This window comes from Macaca thibetana, chromosome 10, assembly GCF_024542745.1.
Source record: "Macaca thibetana thibetana isolate TM-01 chromosome 10, ASM2454274v1, whole genome shotgun sequence".
Taxonomy (NCBI): domain Eukaryota; kingdom Metazoa; phylum Chordata; class Mammalia; order Primates; family Cercopithecidae; genus Macaca; species Macaca thibetana.
Genome location: NC_065587.1, coordinates 21,844,062 through 21,863,989, shown reverse-complemented (window position 1 = coordinate 21,863,989; position 19,928 = coordinate 21,844,062). Strand labels below are relative to the sequence as shown.

General features: G+C 49.7%; 2 protein-coding genes across 2 annotated transcripts in view; one reads left to right on the top strand and one right to left on the bottom strand.

Annotated features, from left to right (window-relative positions):
* Positions 1-5,836, bottom strand: part of XBP1 (X-box binding protein 1) — a 244,453-nt gene extending 238,617 nt beyond the window's left edge. The window contains 1 exon segment of the mRNA XM_050806832.1: positions 5,833-5,836. The gene's annotated coding sequence lies outside the window, so the exon portion shown is untranslated.
* ZNRF3 (zinc and ring finger 3) overlaps positions 1-16,543 on the top strand; it is a 173,181-nt gene extending 156,638 nt beyond the window's left edge. Inside the window, 7 exon segments of the mRNA XM_050806793.1 lie at positions 3,408-3,482; positions 4,225-4,356; positions 5,689-5,799; positions 7,644-7,811; positions 9,346-9,448; positions 10,177-11,949; positions 14,883-16,543. Coding sequence (XP_050662750.1) covers positions 3,408-3,482; positions 4,225-4,356; positions 5,689-5,799; positions 7,644-7,811; positions 9,346-9,448; positions 10,177-11,949; positions 14,883-14,926 — 2,406 coding nt within the window. The 3' untranslated portion in view covers positions 14,927-16,543.
* Positions 16,544-19,928: the final 3,385 nt, after the last annotated feature.

Here is a 19,928-nt window from a genome sequence, read left to right as displayed (position 1 = left end):
TGATCTGGACTTATCTGAATTGCACATTCCCCGAGGGTGCTGTTTGATGTGCTTGATTGTGGAATGAAAGCCAAATAAAGGAATGAGAGGGCCTGTTTATTTCCTCATTTTTAGTGCTTTTCCTCAGGGCCCTTCTATGTCTGGAGAAGGAATTTATGAAAAAGCCTGGGATACCACCTAAGCGGAAAACACCAGCATCTACTTACAATTATATTAACTCTGGCATCCATGAGATCCATGAGCTGTTGGCCTCAGGCAAAGTAGTCTGTGTCCCTAAAGAACTCTATGGATAGCCAGTATGGTTGTCCATGGCTCATGCCTGTAATCTCAGCACTTTGGGAGGCCGGAATGGGAGGATCACTTGAGCCCAGGAGCTCAAGACCAACCTGGGCAACATAGTGAGACCTTGTCTCTACAAAAAAAAAAAAAAAAAAATTAGCCTGGCATGGTAGCATGCACCTGCAATCCCAGCTACTCAGGAGGCTGAGGCAGGAGGATCATTCCAACCCAGGAGTTTCAGGCAGCAGTGAGCTGTGATCGCACCACTCCAGCCCAGGTGACAGAGTGAAAGCCCATCTCTGATAGATAGAAAGATAGATAGCTCTATGGTGGAGGAAAGTGACGCCACCCTGGCTTCACACTTTCTCAGCTGTCATCAGCATCCTCTCTTCCTGGAGGAGGGTGACAGGGCCAGTGCAGTTCTGAGTTGCTCTGATAGCCCACTGCTTCTCAGTTGAGTGGCCAAGGCTGGGAATTTAGAAAGGACCCTAGTCATAATAACATAGGCGGCCTCCCCGCACCCACCCACCCCCCCCTTTTTTTTTTTTTTCTGAGACTGGAGTCTTGCTCTGGAGTCGCCCAGGCTGGAGTGCAGTGGCCAGATCTCAGCTCACTGCAAAGCTCCGCCTCCCAGGTTTACGCCATTCTCCTGCCTCAGCCTCCCAAGTAGCTGGGACTACAGGCACCCACCACCTTGCCCGGCTAGTTTTTTATATTTTTTTAGTAGAGATGGGGTTTCACCGTGTTAGCTAGGATGGTCTCCATCTCCTGACCTCGTGATCCGCCCGTCTTGGCCTCCCAAAGTGCTGGGATTACAGGCTTGAGCCACTGCGCCCGGCCCCCCCCTTTTTTTTTTTGAGACAGAGTCTCACTCACTCTCGCCCAGGCTGGAGTGCCGTGGCATGATCTCTGCAACCTCTGCCTCCCAGGCTCAAGCGATTCTCCTGCCTCAGCCTCCCGGAGTACAAGCACATGCCACCACATCCAGCTGATTTTTTGCATTTTTGGTAGAGACAGGCTTTCACCATGTTGGCCAGGCTGGTCTGGAACTCCTGACCTCAGGTGATCCACCAGCCTCAGCCTCCCAGAGTGCCGGAATTACAGGCATAGGCCACCGTGCCCAGCCATCCCCCACCGCCTTTTTATTTTTAACAGATGGGGAAACTGAGGCTGAGGCTGAAAGCGATTGAGTGACTTGTCCACTGTTAGCAGCATGCCAGTGGCAGAGGCAGGAATAGCTCCCAGCATTCATTCCTGACTCCTAGACTAGCAATCTGGTGATGAAACAGGGTGTGGTGAACAATGCATTGAGACTTTCAATGCATTGAATCTCCATTCAAAAAGAAAGGGTCCCCTGCAAGACAAGGACAGATTGTCCAGGGTGCCAGAACTTCTTGAACTGCCAAGGAACTTGCAGTATACTGAAGATTTTACTGAAGTTGTTTTTGGTACTGTTTGGTGCTAAATACAAGGAATTGGTTTGTTGTAAAAGCTATAGGGTGAGACTGCCCTCTAGTGGCCCAGTGGAGCCATTGGTCTAGCTGTGTTCTGGGCAATGTTGCTTTCTCAGGCCCCGTCAATGTAGAGTGATTATTCCTATGGAAAGGAATTTCAATTTTATTCTTTCTCAAGCACTGTGGCCAATATTAACTCTATTGATCTCTAAGCACTAGCCATCATTTGCCCATCTTATAGAAGGCTGGTTTTGCCTTCTATACATACACACATTAGAAGTGTCCTACTTCTCTAACAAGATTCAGGCTCCTAAAAGCCAGGGTATGCATGTATGTATGTATGTATTTTGTGAAGACAGGGTCTTGCGCTGTCACTCAGGCTAGAATGAAGTGGTCCAATCACAACTCAATCTCTACCTCTTGGGCTCAATCAAACCTCCTGCCTCAGCCTCCTGAGTAGCTGAGACTACAGGCATGCCCTGCCACACCGAGCTAATTTTTCTGTTATTTTTTAGATATGGGGTCTTGCTATGTTGCCTAGACTGGTCTCGAACTCCAGCCAGGCTATATCTTAAGTCTTGTTTTTCCACAGCTTCTACCTTGCTGTCACCTTAGCTGGACATGGAATTAGAAGGTTCTTTGGGATGGAAAGGAGTCCTTCCCCCACCTCTCCCAAAAAGAATCCCATCACTTCTCATTTGTTCCTAAAACATTCTAATCTCATCTCTCTGATCGGTAGTTCCCCAAATGGTTGAATCATCTGAATCCCCCAGAAAGCATACACAACTCAGTTTCCTGGGCCTGACTCCAGCTCTGCTCAATCAGTCTCTGTGGTTTGAGCCAGGAAATCTGCTTTACAAACTTCCCAAGTGGCTTTTGATGTGTAGCCAGGTCTGGCAGCCAACTGCTTCAAAACCCCATTTACAATTATTTTTCACAGCTCCCACCACCGACAGTGTCTCCAGAGGTCTTCAGCTTGTGTCACTTATTAAAATTAACCATTTTGAGACTCATTCAGAAATACTCAATATATTCTTCTAACTGGGTGACATGGGAAGGAAAAAGGAACCACATGAGATGGACCAAAGGCATTTGCTTTGGTTGCCAGTGACTCTGAAACAGGAAATACTGAAATCAGTACCTCTGTACTGACCGGGCAGGTTGTTAATGTGTAGGTCGTTTTCAGTATTTGGGCTGGATAGGAAGACAAAAGTTTGTTAAGTAATCAATTATGTATTTTCCCCTATTATAAGTCATCTGACCTCACAATTACTATACAAGGTAGGTGAAATTGTCCTCTTTAAAAAAAAAAGTTTTTAATTGACAGATAATAATTGTACATATTCGTGGGGTACATAGTGATAATACATACAAGGTATAGTGATCAGATCAGGGTAATTAGCATACCCATTATCTCAAACATTTATCACTTCTTTGTACTGGGAATATCCTCCTCCTAGCTATTTGAAACTATGTATTATTGTTAACTCTAGTTATCGGTCCCCTTCTTTATAGATGGGAAAATTGAGGGTTAGGAAAGTGAGATAACGTCCCTGATGTCACATAAGTTGGTAACTGTCAGATTCTGCATTTGATTACAGGCCTGAATGCCAAGGCCAGCTTTGGAAAGGTAAGAGGACCAGAGGGCCAACCTGCTCTTTTTTACTCTGGCAGGCCAAGCGAGCGGTACAGCGGGGAGCTACTGCAGTCATCTTTGATGTGTCTGAAAACCCAGAAGCTATTGACCAGGTAAACTCCTCAGGCCATGCCAACACTGCAGCCTCCCTGAGAAAGGCACTTCCTTTAGTGAGCTTGGCTTGTCCCGGTTATGTCACCCTCATCTCAGGGCATTTGCTCTTGTCTTCTGAAGTTAGATGTCCATGTTTAGGCATAATCCCCAAGGGAGGTGTACTGGGCGAGGTTAAGAGCCAGGGAATTGGGGCACAGGAGGCATTTTCTCTTTTTTCCCCCCGAGACAGTCTTGCTCTGTCGCCAGGCTGGAGTGTACTGACACAATCTCAGCTCACTGCAATCTCCACCTCCCGGGTTAAAACGATTCTCCTGCCTCAGCGTCCCAAGTATCTGGGATTATAGGCATGCGCCACCACGCCTGGCTAATTTTTGTATTTTTAGTAGAGATGGGGTTTCACCATGTTGGCCAGGCTGGAACTCTTGACCTTGTGATCCATCTGCCTCAGCCTCCCAAAGTGCTGGGATTACAGGCGTGAGCCACTGCGCCGGGCTCATGGGGCATTTTCTAAGACCTTTCTGGCCCTTCTGCTTGCCCAGTCCATCCCCAAGCAAGCGTTATTCTCAGCCTTGCTCTTTTGGGAACTCTGTAATGTTCCCAAAAGAACATTGGGAAGGCTGTAATGTTGGAAGAGCTGGAGGATTCTAGACAGGTATTCAATGTTCCTTCCCTCCAGCCTTTCTTTCTACTGCTTCTTAAAGTAAGCACACCTTTTAACCAGAGCCCTCTTTTCTTCCTTAGCTGAACCAGGGCTCGGAAGACCCACTCAAGAGGCCGGTGGTGTATGTGAAGGGTGCAGATGCCATTAAGCTGATGAACATCGTCAACAAGCAGAAAGTGGCTCGAGCAAGGATCCAGCACCGCCCTCCTCGAGTGAGCCTCCACACTGTTTGGCACAGGCTCGGGGCCTTCTCTGCTACTACCTGTCCCTTTATTTCCCTTGGCCTTTCATTCCTATCTCTCTAAAATGCTGGCAACCCCAGGTTCCTGCAGGCTTAGATCACCTACTGGACTCAAGGCCAGGGAGAAATGTTACTCGTGTTCCTTTATAGCGAATTGGAAAAATCCTACCAGAAATAGATACGTTTGTGCTAAGATGTCTCTGGCCTCTTCCACCTGGCATTCCCTCTTGGCAATCCCTCATCCTTTCTTTTCCATCCCATCTCCCTCTGAAAGGCAAACTGAGGAGGACTGAGCACCTGCCTTCCCGTGTCTTCCTTCTTCAATCTGACTTAGACACTAGAAAAAAGGCTTGTATTTCCTTCTTCCTGTAAAGTAGATTACCTTATTGAAACTCCCCAAGTTAATTTAAGTCTGGAAAAGTTAGCTTTCAACTGGGATTGAGTTCGATGGCTAATGAATAGCATCTGCATCTCTTAAGTATGTGGAAGAGACACTACTGGCCACTAACTCTTAACCGGCCTCTTCTGCTCAAACCTCAAGCTGAAGAATTCCAGGAACCTTGGGCTGGTGCCCTATATTGGTGTTATTTCCTCCTCACAAATACTGGGACATTCACAATGTAGGATGATGCTTTCCCATGCACAACATAGCCGGATACATGCAGCTTCCACTTTGCAAAGCTCTATTCCCATTGGCCAAATGGAGGTCCCAGATAAGGTGGCTGCGAGGTTTTAGGAGGCAGTGAGGAAAAGGTAAGAACTAAAAGTAGAGGGAGTTTGCTGAACTGACTTGCTGGCTTCTTTTTAAAGGAAAAAAAAAGCGCTTTGGTAAATATGACGCATTGTAGTGGAAGCTGATAATTGTGGAAGCAGCATACAATTTTCTGAGTTGTTGTAAACCATTAATTATATGGTTAGTAATCACTGTTCCCTCAAAACATGACACTTACTCTTTTGTCCTATAAATGTGATTATTTGTGTTTATTTGGAAGGGCCTTTCTTACCAGTTACAGCCAACTTTGCAGTATTCCACGGGGAGCCAGGCTTTACCAAGAGTCCCCTTGGCTCTTGGGGGGCCTGGCTGAGATCGCCACAGGCATCCCCCTGGGCCACACCGAAGGCACTACATGGGCCTAGGGAGCACACCATGTACATGTGAGCAGAACCCCAGGAGTTTCCTGCAAATTGAGGGGAAACTCATCCCAGTCACCCCATCCTTATCCTGACCAAGCCAAGATAGCCCATGTGCCGATTACCAGGCTGCAGAGAGGCTGTGACTCACTGTGTCTGTGTTCCATTCCAGCAACCCACTGAATACTTTGACATGGGGATTTTCCTGGCTTTCTTCGTCGTGGTCTCCTTGGTCTGCCTCATCCTTCTTGTCAAAATCAAGCTGAAGCAGCGACGCAGTCAGGTAGGGCCTCTATGTGTAACCCATGAGCAGTAACCCCTGTTGCCCTGACACTGGGGAAAACCAGGACTCTTACCACCTTATTTTTTGATGGTGCAACATGGAGCCTCACAGCTGTGGACTCTGAGCTCCGCAGCGTGTTCCCAGTGGCCTAGAAACAGCAAAGATGGAAAAAAAGTAAGCGCAAACTAGGCCAGGCACCATGGCTCACGCCTGCAATCCCAGCACTTTGGGAGGCTGACGCAGGCAGATCACTTGAGCTCACGAGTTCAAGACCAGCCTGGTCAACATGGCAAAACCCCGTCTCTAGCAAAAATATAAAAATTATCTGGGCATGGTGGCACGTACCTGTAGTCCTAGCTACTTGGGAGACTGAGGTGGGAGGATCACTTGAGCCTGGGGGACAGAGGTTGCAATGAGCTATGATCGCACCACTGCATTCCAGCCTTAGTAACAGAGTAAGACCCTGTCTCAAAAAAAAAAAAAAAAAAAAAAAAAAAAGAGAGAGAGAGAGCAAAACTTACAGCCCAGTGCCTTCTCTGTTCTAAAAGGGCTAGTCCTACAAAGGCTGAGCATTGGGAATATCCCCAGCAGGTGTTTCGAAGGAAGTGTTTATTTTATTTTTTTATTTATTTGAGACAAGATCTCACTCTGTCACCCAGGCTGGAGTGCAGTGGCATGATCTCGGCTCACTGCAACCTCCACCTCCCAGGGTCAAGTGAATCTCGTGCCTCAGCCTCCCGAGTAGCTGGAATTACAGGCACCCGGCTAATTTTTGTATTTTTAGTAGAGATGGGGTTTCAACATGTTGGCCAGGCTGGTCTCAAACTCCTAACCTCAGGTGATCCGCCTGCCTTGGCCTCCCAAAATGCTAGGATTACAGGCATGAGCCACCGCGCCTGGCCCAAAGGAAGTGTTTAAATCAATGTTAATAAGTATTATAAACACTCCACAGGTCTAGAATATGTGCTGTGGCAGTCTGAATTTTGAGTGCTTTCTCAGAAGTCTATTCTGGCGTGATTGAGAAGTGTTTGCCTGTCCCAGTGCATCAAGTGGCGCCCTAGAGCCTTGGTCCTCAGATAGGATCTGTGGTCCAGCAGCAACAACAGCACCTGGAAGCCTGATAGAAATGCAGGGTCTCAGGCCCCACTTCAGACCACCTACACAGTATACCAGGCTCTCCGGGTGATGCTTGATGAACAGTAGCTGCTGTAGCACTGCAGCTACCACATCACTTTGTGCTTGTAGGAAGGAGAAACTCAGGGGTGGAAGGTGGTGAGAGGATAAGCAGAGATCTGGACCCGCAAATGTATGGCAGGGTCATGTCTCAGGGGAGAGATGGTGGATCCTGGAAGGCAATCTGTAGAGAAGAGAATCACCAAAGTTCTCATGAAGGTTAAGCGACCAACCCCAACAGGATGATGGCTTGTGTTTTTTAAGCACAGCCTATTTGCCAGGTGCTAAGCACTTACACATTGTCTATTTACTATCACCACCTCTTTCAACAGAAAGAGGAGGAACCCTTGGCATAGAACAGGTTGATAACTGAGGGTCTGGCAGAGTTAGGAGGCAGCAAGTCCAGGTAATTGGAGGAGACCCCTGCCTTCAAATCAGAGAGACCCCTGCTAGTCTTGCCACTTGGGAAAAGCCTAGGTTGATGTCGTGGACGCCCCATGCGTCTGGAGAATATGTGCTATGGCAGTCTGAGTTTTGAGCGACTTCTCAGAAGTGTTCTGGCGTGATAGAGAATTGTCCGCCTGACCCAGTGAATCGAGTGTCATGTCCCTGGGGTGACTGCCACTGTCATATGTACTGGACCCTCACACAGACCACATTCTGCCATGCAGAATTCCATGAACAGGCTGGCTGTGCAGGCTCTGGAGAAGATGGAAACCAGAAAGTTCAACTCCAAGAGCAAGGGGCGCCGGGAGGGGAGCTGTGGGGCCCTGGACACACTCAGCAGCAGCTCCACATCCGACTGTGCCATCTGTCTGGAGAAGTACATTGATGGAGAGGTAATGGCAGAAGCAGTCCCATCCTGGGTGGGAAAACATAGACAGGTCAGCAGAGGTGCCCAAGACCTAGAAGGACAGGGCCCTGTGTTCCATCACACACGTCAACTTTTAGAGTCGCTCTTCTGAAAATTCTGAGACTTAACTTGATACTTGACTGGGTGTTTTTACTTACAAAGAGACGGGATTTTATATCCCTCACTTTTTTTTCTTGTAGCTCTTTAAAAATTTTAGGCCTAGCGTCATGCCTGTAGTCCTAGCTACTTGGGAGGCTGAGGTGGAAGGATCAGTTGAGGCTAGGAATTCGAGGCTGCAGTGAGCTATTATTACACCACTGCATGCCAGCCTGGGCAACAGAGTGAGACCTTGTCTCTCTCAGAAAGAAAATTTCAGACCTTCAGAAAAGACTAGTACCATAGACGATATATGTTAAGGGCCTAGAATCATCCATGATGTACATTTTGCCACACTTGCTCACCCTCCCTCACTCTCCCTCTTTCTAGACAGATACATACATAAACATATTTGGGGGGTAGGGCGCAAACCACTTGAGAATTACAGACATTTGATGCCCCTTTGCTGAAAATATTCCACTGCTGCAGAGACTGTTGGATGGAAACGGAATTTTTGCAGAATAGAATAGTTAGATTCTTACACAGACTCTGGATTCTAATCCTGGCCTGGGTGGATTCTAGTTTTGTGACCTTGGGCAAGTGATTTTGTTTTCTTGTGACATGGGCCCAACACTGACCAGTATTCCAGGTGATAATGAGGGTTCCATGAGAAGATCCAGGGTAGACCCTTTGTCATTCTGTCAGGCACAGTGTTAGGTATGAGCTGGAATATTGTGCTAGACAGGTCAGAAAATTGAAAGACAAAGTAAAATGAGCAAATGTGGAAGATGCTTAGGCTTAGGAACTCTGAAGGTGGTTCTATCCCAATAACTCCATCTGTCTAGATAGGTTGCTTTTCTTATAAACCATGTACCCCCATGATAAGGTTCAGGGTCCAGTAAAGGAGGGGAGAGCAGAGCTTTGCCCCTTTGCTGCCCCATCTGTCAGTCATGAGTCCCAGGCATCTTCCTTTCTACTCTTGCCCATTTGGGATACCCGGGGGTAGGCAGCACCTCAGAGATGCAGAATATCTTGGGGTATACCTGGTCCTCTCTCCATACCCCTAGGCCTTGCATCCTCACTAGCACAAGGTCTTGGCCTTCCCTGGGTGGAGGCATGAGTGTGCTTGCCCTCCTCCAACTACAGGAAAGACGCCTGCCTCTGTGCGTGCCCACTCCCTTAACACTGAGGACTGTGGTGGGGGCTGACTGCTGGCAGTTTCCTTCTCCCTACAACATATGGGTGGGCCCTGCTTCTAGGAAATTGAGCCCTAATTGGAGGTGGGGAGGAGAGCAGAAGGTGGGGAGGGGAGTGGGGAAGGGCACTGGCATGCAGTGCAGTGCTCCTTGGTCTGTGCTGGGCTCTGCAGGAGGACACACTTGCGAGGCTGAAGGCAGACCTGTGTCCCCTCTCTCCCTGCCCAGGAGCTGCGGGTCATCCCCTGTACTCACCGGTTTCACAGGAAGTGCGTGGACCCCTGGCTGCTGCAGCACCACACCTGCCCCCACTGTCGGCACAACATCATAGGTAACTGTCACCTGCCTCAGCCATTGCTGAAGAGTCAAGTTAGAGGACGCTGTCCCTACCAAGTGCCTAGCTAGAGTGTGACACACACCACACGCTTGGGAGCGAGCAGAGCCACTGTGGCACTGCCCTCTGGACTTGGAGGCCTGGCAGCCCTGGGTTTTGGAGGTTGTCTGCACAACCCTTAGGAGAGCCTGGCATTAAGAATCACCCTGAGTTCAAGTTTGGGCTTCACATTAAGCAGCTTCCTGACCTCAGGCAAGACATCTGGCCTCTCCCAGGCCTGAGACCCCTAATGTCTTTAGTGGCAATAACAGTAATGGTGGTTGCCCACACCCCGTACCATGGGGTGGTCCTAGGACCATGAGGGACGATGAGTGTGCAGTGGCCAGCTCGTGCTGTTGCTCCTGCATCACTGTGTCATTAAACAGGGGTGGAGGGACACTGGCGTCTTTGAGTCCGATTCTTTTCTGCAGACTCCTGTGGTGCCCAGTCAGGCAGAGCAGTGGGGAGTTGGGAGCGGGGCCTTTACAGGAGATGGGCCATTTCACACAGATAGGCAGGTCAACCTCTGCCGCCGCAGCTGAGTTTGGGGGCAGGGTTGTGAGAATGGGCACCTCGGCAGGTGACCAAGCCTGCTGCTTCAGCCTCTGCCCGTTTTAAAAATCCCTCTAGCCCCTGACACCAGTATGCTCAGCCCTGCCTACTCTGTTTCCTCTGCTTGTCCCCAGAACAAAAGGGAAACCCAAGTGCGGTGTGTGTGGAGACCAGCAACCTTTCACGTGGTCGGCAGCAGAGGGTGACCCTGCCAGTGCATTACCCCGGCCGCGTGCACAGGACCAACGCCATCCCAGCCTACCCTACGAGGACAAGCATGGACTCCCACGGCAACCCCGTCACCTTGCTGACCGTGGACCAGAACGGGGAGCAGAGCCTTTATTCCCCGCAGACCCCCGCCTACATCCGCAGCTACCCACCCCTCCACCTGGACCACAGCCTGGCCGCTCACCGCTGCGGCCTGGAGCACCGGGCCTACTCTCCAGCCCACCCCTTCCGCAGACCCAAGTTGAGCGGCCGCAGCTTCTCCAAGGCAGCTTGCTTCTCCCAGTATGAGACCATGTACCAGCACTACTACTTCCAGGGCCTCAGCTACCCGGAGCAGGAGGGGCAGTCCCCGCCTAGCCTCACGCCCCGGGGCCCGGCCCGTGCCTTTCCTCCCAGCGCCTTTCCTCCCAGCGGCAGTGGCAGCCTGCTCTTCCCCACAGTGGTGCACGTGGCCCCGCCCTCCCACTCCCACCTGGAGAGCGGCAGCACGTCCAGCTTCAGCTGCTATCACGGCCACCGCTCGGTGTGCAGTGGCTACCTGGCCGACTGCCCGGGCAGCGACAGCAGCAGCAGCAGCAGCTCCGGCCAGTGCCATTGTTCCTCCAGTGACTCTGTGGTAGACTGCACTGAGGTCAGCAACCAGGGCGTGTACGGGAGCTGCTCCACCTTCCGCAGCTCCCTCAGCAGCGACTATGACCCCTTCATCTACCGCAGCCGGAGCCCCTGTCGTGCCAGTGAGGCGGGGGGCTCGGGCAGCTCGGGCCGGGGGCCTGCCGTGTGCTTCGAGGGCTCCCCGCCCCCCGAGGAGCTCCCGGTGGTGCACAGTCATGGTGCTGGGCGGGGCGAGCCTTGGCCGGGCCCTGCCTCTCCCTCGGGGGATCAGGTGTCCACCTGCAGCCTGGAGATGAACTACAGCAGCAACTCCTCCCTGGAGCACAGGGGGCCCAATAGCTCTACCTCAGAAGTGGGGCTCGAGGCTTCTCCTGGGGCCGCCCCGGACCTCAGGAGGACCTGGAAGGGGGGCCACGAGGGGCCGTCGTGTGCCTGCTGCTGCGAGCCCCAACCCTCCCCACCCGGACCTAGTGCCGGAGCAGCTGGCAGCAGCACCTTGTTCCTGGGGCCCCACCTTTACGAGGGCTCCGGCCCGGCGGGTGGGGAGCCCCAGTCAGGAAGCTCCCAGGGCCTGTACGGCCTTCACCCTGACCATTTGCCCAGGACAGATGGGGTGAAATACGAGGGCCTGCCCTGCTGCTTCTATGAAGAGAAGCAGGTGGCCCGTGGCGGCGGAGGGGGCAGCGGCTGCTACACTGAGGACTACTCGGTGAGTGTGCAGTACACGCTCACCGAGGAGCCCCCGCCCGGCTGCTACCCCGGGGCCCGGGACCTGAGCCAGCGCATCCCCATCATTCCGGAGGATGTGGACTGTGACCTGGGCCTGCCCTCGGACTGCCAAGGGACCCACAGCCTCGGCTCCTGGGGTGGGACGCGGGGCCCGGACACCCCACGGCCCCATAGGGGCCTGGGAGCAACCCGGGAAGAGGAGCGGGCTCTGTGCTGCCAGGCTAGGGCCCTGCTGCGGCCTGGCTGCCCTCCGGAGGAGGCGGGTGCTGCCAGGGCCAGCTTCCCTTATGCCCTCCAGGACACTCAGGAGTCCAGCGCCACGGCCGCTGAGGCTGCAGGTGAGAGCAGGAAATGGCAGTAGATCAGAGCAGGAGTTTCCATCAGGGTGGTCTCCTCATCTTCTGTCTTAAGCGTTTTCTGAGTTACTTCTTTTTTGCCCTTAGTTTTAAACACCGTCTGAGACTGAAGACTTCCAAGGGTTACTCCTCAGCCTAGCCCTCCTCCCTTGGAGTTCAGACCCTTTGAGCCCTCTGCTTCCACAATCTCGGGATCTCTCCTCCAAGATGCCTGCAGCCTGTCATGTCCACAGCAGTGCTCTTATTTCCCCCTCTGCCCTGCTTCCCATCCACATGCTCACACCAAAAACCTAGCACCAGCTGAGGGTAGTGGCTCATGCCTGTAATCCCAACACTTTAGGAGGCCGAGGCCGAGGATCACTTGAGGCCGGGGGTTGGAGACCAGCCTGGCCAACATGGCAAAACCATGGAGTCTGTTCATGACTCGCAGGGCTGGGATATTATGTAGGAGGCACTTCGTAAACATTCTCGTTACTCAGTACAAAAATTAGCCGGGGGTGGTGGCAGGTGCCTGCAATCCCAGCTGCTCGGGAGGCTGAGGCAGAAGAATCGCTTGAACCTGGTTGGCAGAGGTTATAGTGAGCCAAGATCAAGCTACTGCACTCCAGCCTGGGCGACAGAGCAAGACACTGTCTCAAAAAAAAAAAAAAAAAAAAAAAGGCCGGGCGCGGTGGCTCACGCCTGTAATCCCAGCACTTTGGGAGGCCGAGGCGGGCGGATCACAAGGTCAGGAGATTGAGACCACGGTGAAACCCCGTCTCTACTAAAAATACAAAAAATTAGCCAGACGCGGTAGTGGGCGCCCGTAGTCCCAGCTACTCGGGAGGCTGAGGCAGGAGAGTGGCGTGAACCTGGGAGGCGAAGCTTGCAGTGAGCCGAGATTGCGCCACTGCACTCCAGCCTGGGGGACACAGCGAGACTCCATCTCAAAAAAAAAAAAAAAAAAAAGGCCGGACCCAGTGGCTCACGCCTGTAATCCCTGCACTTTGGGAGGCCAAGGCGGGTCAATCACTTGAATTCAGGAGTTCGAGACCAGCTTGGCCAATATGGTGAAACCCCATCTCTAAAATACAAAAAAAATTAGCTAGACATAGCGGGCACCTGTAATTCCAGCTACTCGGGAGGCTGAGGCAGGAGAATCGCCTGAACCTGGGAGGTGGAGGTTGCAGTGAGCCGCAATCACACCACTGCACTCCAGCCTAGGTGACAGAGCAAGACTCCATCTCAAAAACAAAAAAAAGCCTAGGACCCATCCCTATGCCCACCCTGCCCCTTGCACTCCAGCCTCCTGGGCTTCTCAACTTGTCTGTGAAGGACCCCAGTTGTTTGTTTTTGCCTCAGTCCATGAAAATGAATTCCCAGAAAATGAAACTTAGCAAAAGACATGTAAGATACCAGTCCAGATATTTTATTATTAGATTCAACAGACATCAGATTGCTACAAGATTTCCAAATATGCTGCCTCAGTAATAAACTGTGGAGTCTAGCACCTCTGAGTAGCACTGCAACAAGATCTACCTGCAAAGTACATCCCAAATATATCTACTTCTCTGCACCCTCATTGCTATCCCCTCAGTCCAGCCCCATTTTCCTCTCCAGGACGGAGGCAATAACCTCTGACTGGTCTGCTGTCACTGGTCTTGCTTTCTATTCCGCCTGGAGCCAGAGTGGCCTTTTTTGAAACGTAAGTTGACGTCTTTGTGCTGGAAAATCCTTCCATGACTTGCCATTACCTTTAAAATCTTAAAAATGTTGGCCAGGTGTGTCGACTCACGCCTGTAATCCCAGCACTTTGGGAGGCTGAGGCAGGCAGATCACCAGGTCAAGAGATCGAGACCATCCTGGCCAACATGGCGAAACCGCATCTCTAATAAAAATACGAAAATTAGCTGGGCATGGTGGTGGGCGCCTGTAGTTTCAGCTACTCAGGAGACTGAGGCAGGAGAAATGCTTGAACCCGGGACACAGAGGTTGCAGTGAGCCGAGATCGCCCCATTGTGTTCCCACCTGGCAACAGAGCGAGACTCCATCTCAAAAAAAAAAAAAGTTAACTTCTGGCCCAGTGCTTTGGAAGGCCAAAGCAGGATCACTTGAGGCCAGGAGTTGGAGATCAGCCTGGGGAAGAGAATGAACCTATCTCTTTTTTTTTTAATTAGCTTGGCAGGGTGACACATGCCATTAGTCCCAGATACTCAGGAGGCTGAGCCCAAGAGATTGGCTACTCACTTGAGCCCAAGGATTGAGGCTGTAGTCATGATCTCACCACTGCACTTAAACCTAGGCAACACAGTAAGACTCTGTCTCAAAAATTAATAATAATAAATGTTAGCATCTCAGTTCTGTGTGATCCAGCCCCTGCCAGCCCATCTGATGAGCTGGTTCACTCTCCTTGCTTGCTGCTTTCACCCTCTGTGGCCCCGTCCCGTTCTCCCCATATGCCAAGCTTACTCCAGCTCCCAGACCTCTCCACTACTTCTGTCCTCCAAATCTTAGATTAAGCGACACTCCAGCCCCCTCTGAGATCACCTGCACACCCTCTGTTCACTTCCTGTTATCCTATTGCTAAATTACTTTCTCTTAAGGTCCGTAAGCTCTGTGAGGGGGTCCTCTCTCCTGCTTTTCTCAGGGCCTGACGCACACTGGACACGCAGTTACCATCTCTAATATATTGGGTTTTCATGCTACCTAAGGGCTTCTAGAAAGCTCTTAGTACATCCAAATGAGAGAGGCTGGGTCTCCAGCGGGCACCTGTGCTCTCAGCACAGATGGAGCCCCTCTGGGAACTGGAGCCTGCTTCAGCCCTTTAGCATACACAGGCCTGCCACACGCTGGGGACAGGGCCACCTGAGTCCCTTGCCTGGTCCCATGTGTGGTGCCAGCTCCCTCCCCTGATGATTGTTCTCTCTCTTTCCCAGGACCGAGATCTCGCTCAGCAGACAGCAGCAGCACCGGAGCCTGAGCTCAGGAGGAACTCTTAACCTGGAAATGGAGAACTGTATGGAGACTCCAAACTGACTTCCTTCAAAAAACAAAAACAAAAAAATTTTTTAGCTTTGACAAACACACAAAAGTGGTAATAAAGAGAGCCCTCCTTGTCAACCCAAAATGTGAGCCCCCTGTGGCAAAACCACCCCCTACCCCATTAACAAATCAACAGACAAAATTATCCGAGTCCTTTGCCTCTTTTGATAACATGTTGTTGTTCTGTTTTGTAAAGTGTGTGTGCTTGGGGTTCTGAGGTGTGGGATTCAGTTCTCTGCTTTTTTTTTTTTTAAGATATTGTATGTAAATGTAAAAAGTTATTTAAATATATATTTTAAAGAACCCTAACTGCCAACTTTTGCTGAAAAAGAAAAAAAAATCACTGCTGCATTAAATGAACCACATCATGTGTAGATACTGTTGTCTCCCTGGAGGGAGCTCAGGCCTTTGAAAAGCTCAGGGCTTCACCTGCCTTAGAAAATGAACCAGAAACTTGAAGTAAAGCTAGTTGATATGGGTACAGGCTCTGAGTGCAAAGCTGCCTCTTTCTTTCTCGTGGCAAATGCCAGTGTATACTATTTCAGGTCTCAGATGCCACGCCCCTCCAGCCCACGCCTTTAGGCAGGTGATGGCAGCAGCTAGGAATAGGGTGTACATGATCCACAGCCCTGCGGAGCCAGGTCAAGCCGCTGCTACGAAAGCTCCAGGGTGATGGGGACAATTCTGCCCAGTGCCCTCAATCTGTCCCCTCAGGTCATGGTCCCAAGTGAAACAACAGAGTTCACAGCCCTGGTCTTGGCTGAGGTCCAGGTCATAGTAAGGGCATGTTCTTGGGACCCTCAGCCTGAACTCTGACCCTCGGGGCAGGGAAGAGGAGGCTGTCCCCTTTGGTTGTCCTGACTTTGGAGTCCTTTGCAAAAATGTTTTGGGCTCCCTGCCACTGGCTGCAGAAATGGCTCGACGGGGTGTGTGGGGACAGACACCCAGAAGGAATGTACTTTTGTGGCCTTGGTGTCCAACGGGGCTGGGGGAGAGTGCTCTCCACTGACCCAGCGGCACACCGATGTGCAGTGCGCATGCGTCTGTGTGGGGGCAGCCACACCCCTCGGCTGCTGCTTCCTTGGGCTGCCTTTCTAGGGGCATGTGCCTGGACCTACGAGGTCTGCACTGAGCTCCATTTGAATGATACCTTCCCCATCCCGTTTCCCCATGGAAGCACCGCTTCAGGGTTATTCAGTCCTCTGCCTCATGGCTGAAACTGCTCATCTCGTCTGCAGATGTCTACTATCCTGTCTACCTAATGCACTATTATGTATTGATTCTCCATGAGACAGAGAGAGAGACTATCAGATAGTTTACACCCAAAGGGTAGGTTTTTGTATATTTTTCCAGCCTTTTTTATTAAGGGGAAGGGGAGAGTTTAAAAGCCCAAACCGTTGTGGTTTTAAGGTGTTTCATTTTTAAAAGGGAGAGAGAATCTATTTAAAGCTATTTCAGATCAGGGATTGTCATCCTTTTTGTCCAATGTATTCCTTGTTCTTTAAAAAAAATTTTTTTAGAGGGAACTAATCGTATTAGTCCTTGTGTTCACTAACTCTTCTGGTCACTTGTATTTATTCATTCATTCATCAGATATTTGTTGCCATCTGAAAGAACTGGCCTATTGGGTCTGAAAGCTCGCTTGAGAATAGGAAACTTGAGACCTGGCCCCCTGTGGGTAGGAGAACAAGGACCACCTGGATTGCCAGGTGATGGTGCTGGTCTTTCTCCAGTCTTGAACGAGAATCTCTATCAGAATGTTTTTCTTTTTTTTTTTTTTTTTTTTGAGACGGAGTCTCGCTATGTCGCCCAGGGTGGAGTGCAGTGGCCGGATCTCAGCTCACTGCAAGCTCCGCCTCCCGGGTTTTTACGCCATTCTCCTGCCTCAGCCTCCCGAGTAGCCGGGACTACAGGCGCCCACCACCTCGCCCGGCTAGTTTTTTGTATTTTTTAGTAGAGACGGGGTTTCACCGTGTTAGCCAGGATGGTCTCGAACTCCTGACCTCGTGATCCGCCCGTCTCGGCCTCCCAAAGTGCTGGGATTACAGGCTTGAGCCACCGCGCCCGGCCCAGAATGTTTTTCTTAACCTCAGTGTATGATGAGGAAATTTACTTATCTCTAGCTAGGATTTGACATCTATTCCAACATCAAATGATCAAAACATTTGCCATTGAGGCTTCACTGGTGAGATCCGTCCTCCATCCTCGGGTGCAGTCCCTTGAGGGCTTCTCCTCGCACTGTGCCCCGCACACCTGTTACCGAGGGTGTGAGAAGCGCCTAAGCTGGTGACATGTGATCTGGGACGCCTTCATTTCTCGGGCCAGGAGTAGCAGCTGCTAAGGACAACAGCTTGCATTACATGGTTTTAAGGAAGCGGGATCTGACTTTTAATATGAACTGCAAAAAGCAGCTTCTCATTGAGATTTTGTTGTTGTTTGTGGGGGGGGGGGGGTGGTGTTTTGTTTTGTTTTTAATGCCTTTGAGTGCATATTTTCTTCCTCGTCTGAAACCGAACTCCCAAAGTGGCTTTCTTTAGCCCTGGCTGGAAAACCACCCCTCAATAGCCTTAAGCAATAAATAGATGAGTACGGAATGTGGCTTCCACTGGGCTTATTAAAATAAGTGTGTCTAGTTTTCACTTGAACCAGTGATAACCGCAGATGGCAAAAGAAACCCATTTAATTTTTGTAGCTTACAGGTGGTAGAAACAAAAATGCAATTTTAAAACCTTAAATACCAAATACCAACCATTGTCTTTGTTTGTTTGTTTGTTTGTTTGTTTTTTGAGACGGAGTTTCGCTCTTGTTGCCCAGGGTGGAGTGCAGTGGCGCAATCTCAGCTTACCGCAACTTCCGCCTCCCGAGTCCAAGTGATTCTTCTGCCTCAGCCTCCCAAGTAGCTGGGATTACAGGCATGCACCACCATGCCCGACTAATTTTGTATTTTTAGTAGAGACGAGGTTTCTCCATGTTGGTCAGGCTAGTCTTGAATTCCCGACCTCAGGTGATCCACCCGCCTCGGCCTCCCAAAGTGCTGGAATTACAGATGTGAGCCACCGCGCTGGTAACACCAACGATTGTCTTTTAAATTTGTGTTCGCCTCTCAGACAGGGAGATCACCAGAATAAAATAACCAATGGTCTTATTTTTTTCACACATAAATCAAAAGAAATGCCCTCTTTGAAGTTTTAAGATTCCACCAATGACAGATACCCTTTTAGGTGGATTCTTGAGTGGTTTGTAGTGGTTTTATAGCCATGGAAACTGGGAGTATCTCATTTTCTACTGAGAACCCCTGCCCCCAATCCCTCTAAGTTGGGGTGTGACAGTTGGGCATGGTTAAGTGACCCAGCCCTGGGTGTAGGACAGCCATGTACGGTGAAGAGTTCTAGAACCAGCTAAACGTGGAAGTTTGGGTATTTACCAACAAGGTACCTCTTTACGGATGCAGCCCCAGTAAGCTGGCTTTAACCTCAGCTCCTTCCCCATCTCCTCCTAAACCCAAGCCCTTTTATAAAATAAAGCCCCATCTGTCCCACTGCTCACATATTTATGTGCTGCTAGTCTCTACTCGAAGTTTGTGCAGGACTAATGCTTTTAAAATGAGGTCTAAAAAATTACTAATCGAGAATATTATTCTTTAAACAGAACTGCCTTTTTCTATATGTAAACTCTTTCTATTGTGTTGGTCTAACAAGGCACTATTTTAAAATTTTTTAATTTCTCCCATAGCACTTAAAAGAGATTTTGTAAAGACTTTGCTGTAAAGATTTTGTAATAAAATGGTCTAAGGGCTCTTTTTCCAACATTACCATTTTTAAAAAATGTTTTAAAAGCTAGAAAACAACTTATGTATATTCTGTATATGTATAGCAGCACATTTCATTTATGGAAATATGTTCTCAGAATATTTATTTACTAATATATTTATCTTAAGCCATGTCTTATGTTGAGAGTGTGACATTGTTGGAATAATCATTGAAAATGACTAACACAAGACCCTGTAAATACATGATAATTGCACACAGATTTTACATATTTGCAGACCAAAAATGATTTAAAACAAGTTGTAGTCTTCTATGGTTTTGTAACAAATTGTACAAATGACTGTAAAAAAAATACAATTTTATCAAGTATGTGTTATATGTCGTCATTGCTCTGTTCAGTAAAAGTCTACAGATTCAACAAGGGGAAGTTCGCATGGGGCAGTACTTTTAACTTCTACTTGCCCATGGAAGCGTTCATACAACTTTCTCTCCTGTTAATATAGAATCCAGGTTATTGAGGGTTTAGGCAGTGTCACAGGAGAGCATCTGTTATAGGGTGTGTGAGTTTATATCCTTGTGAGAATGGTAGGCTTTCTGCTCAGCCCTATGTAGAAGGAGCTAGGGAGAGTGATAGTGATCGAGCCTAGTGGTCCACTTTTTAAAAATCGGGAACCATATGGCCAGCCGTGGGAGCTCATACCTATAATCCCAGCTATTCAGGAGGTTGAAGCAGGAGGATCTCTTGAGGTAGGAGTTGGAGACCAGCCTCAGCAACATAGTGAGACCCCATCTCTCTACTAGAAGAAAAAAAAAAGCTATACATGTTGGGGTCCACATGTAGTCTTAGCTACTCAGGAGGCTGAGGCAGGAGGATTGCTTGAGCCCAGGAAGTCGAGACTGCAGTGAGCTATGATCATGCCACTGCACTCCAGCCTGGGCAACAGAGCTGTCTCAAAAGAAAGAAAAGAAAGGGAAAGAAGGAAGGAAATAAGGAACCATAGCCTGAATGTAAAACATCTGCTTTATCTGTCAGGCCTTTTCCTACCTGGAAGACTAACAGACCCTCAAGGCCTTGGAGGAAAAAATACTCCCAGCATCTACCCCTCAAAATGACCTAATCATGAGTGGAAAGGGACCGTTTGGTCTTGAGCGAATCTGGTTCCTCTTTGTTTC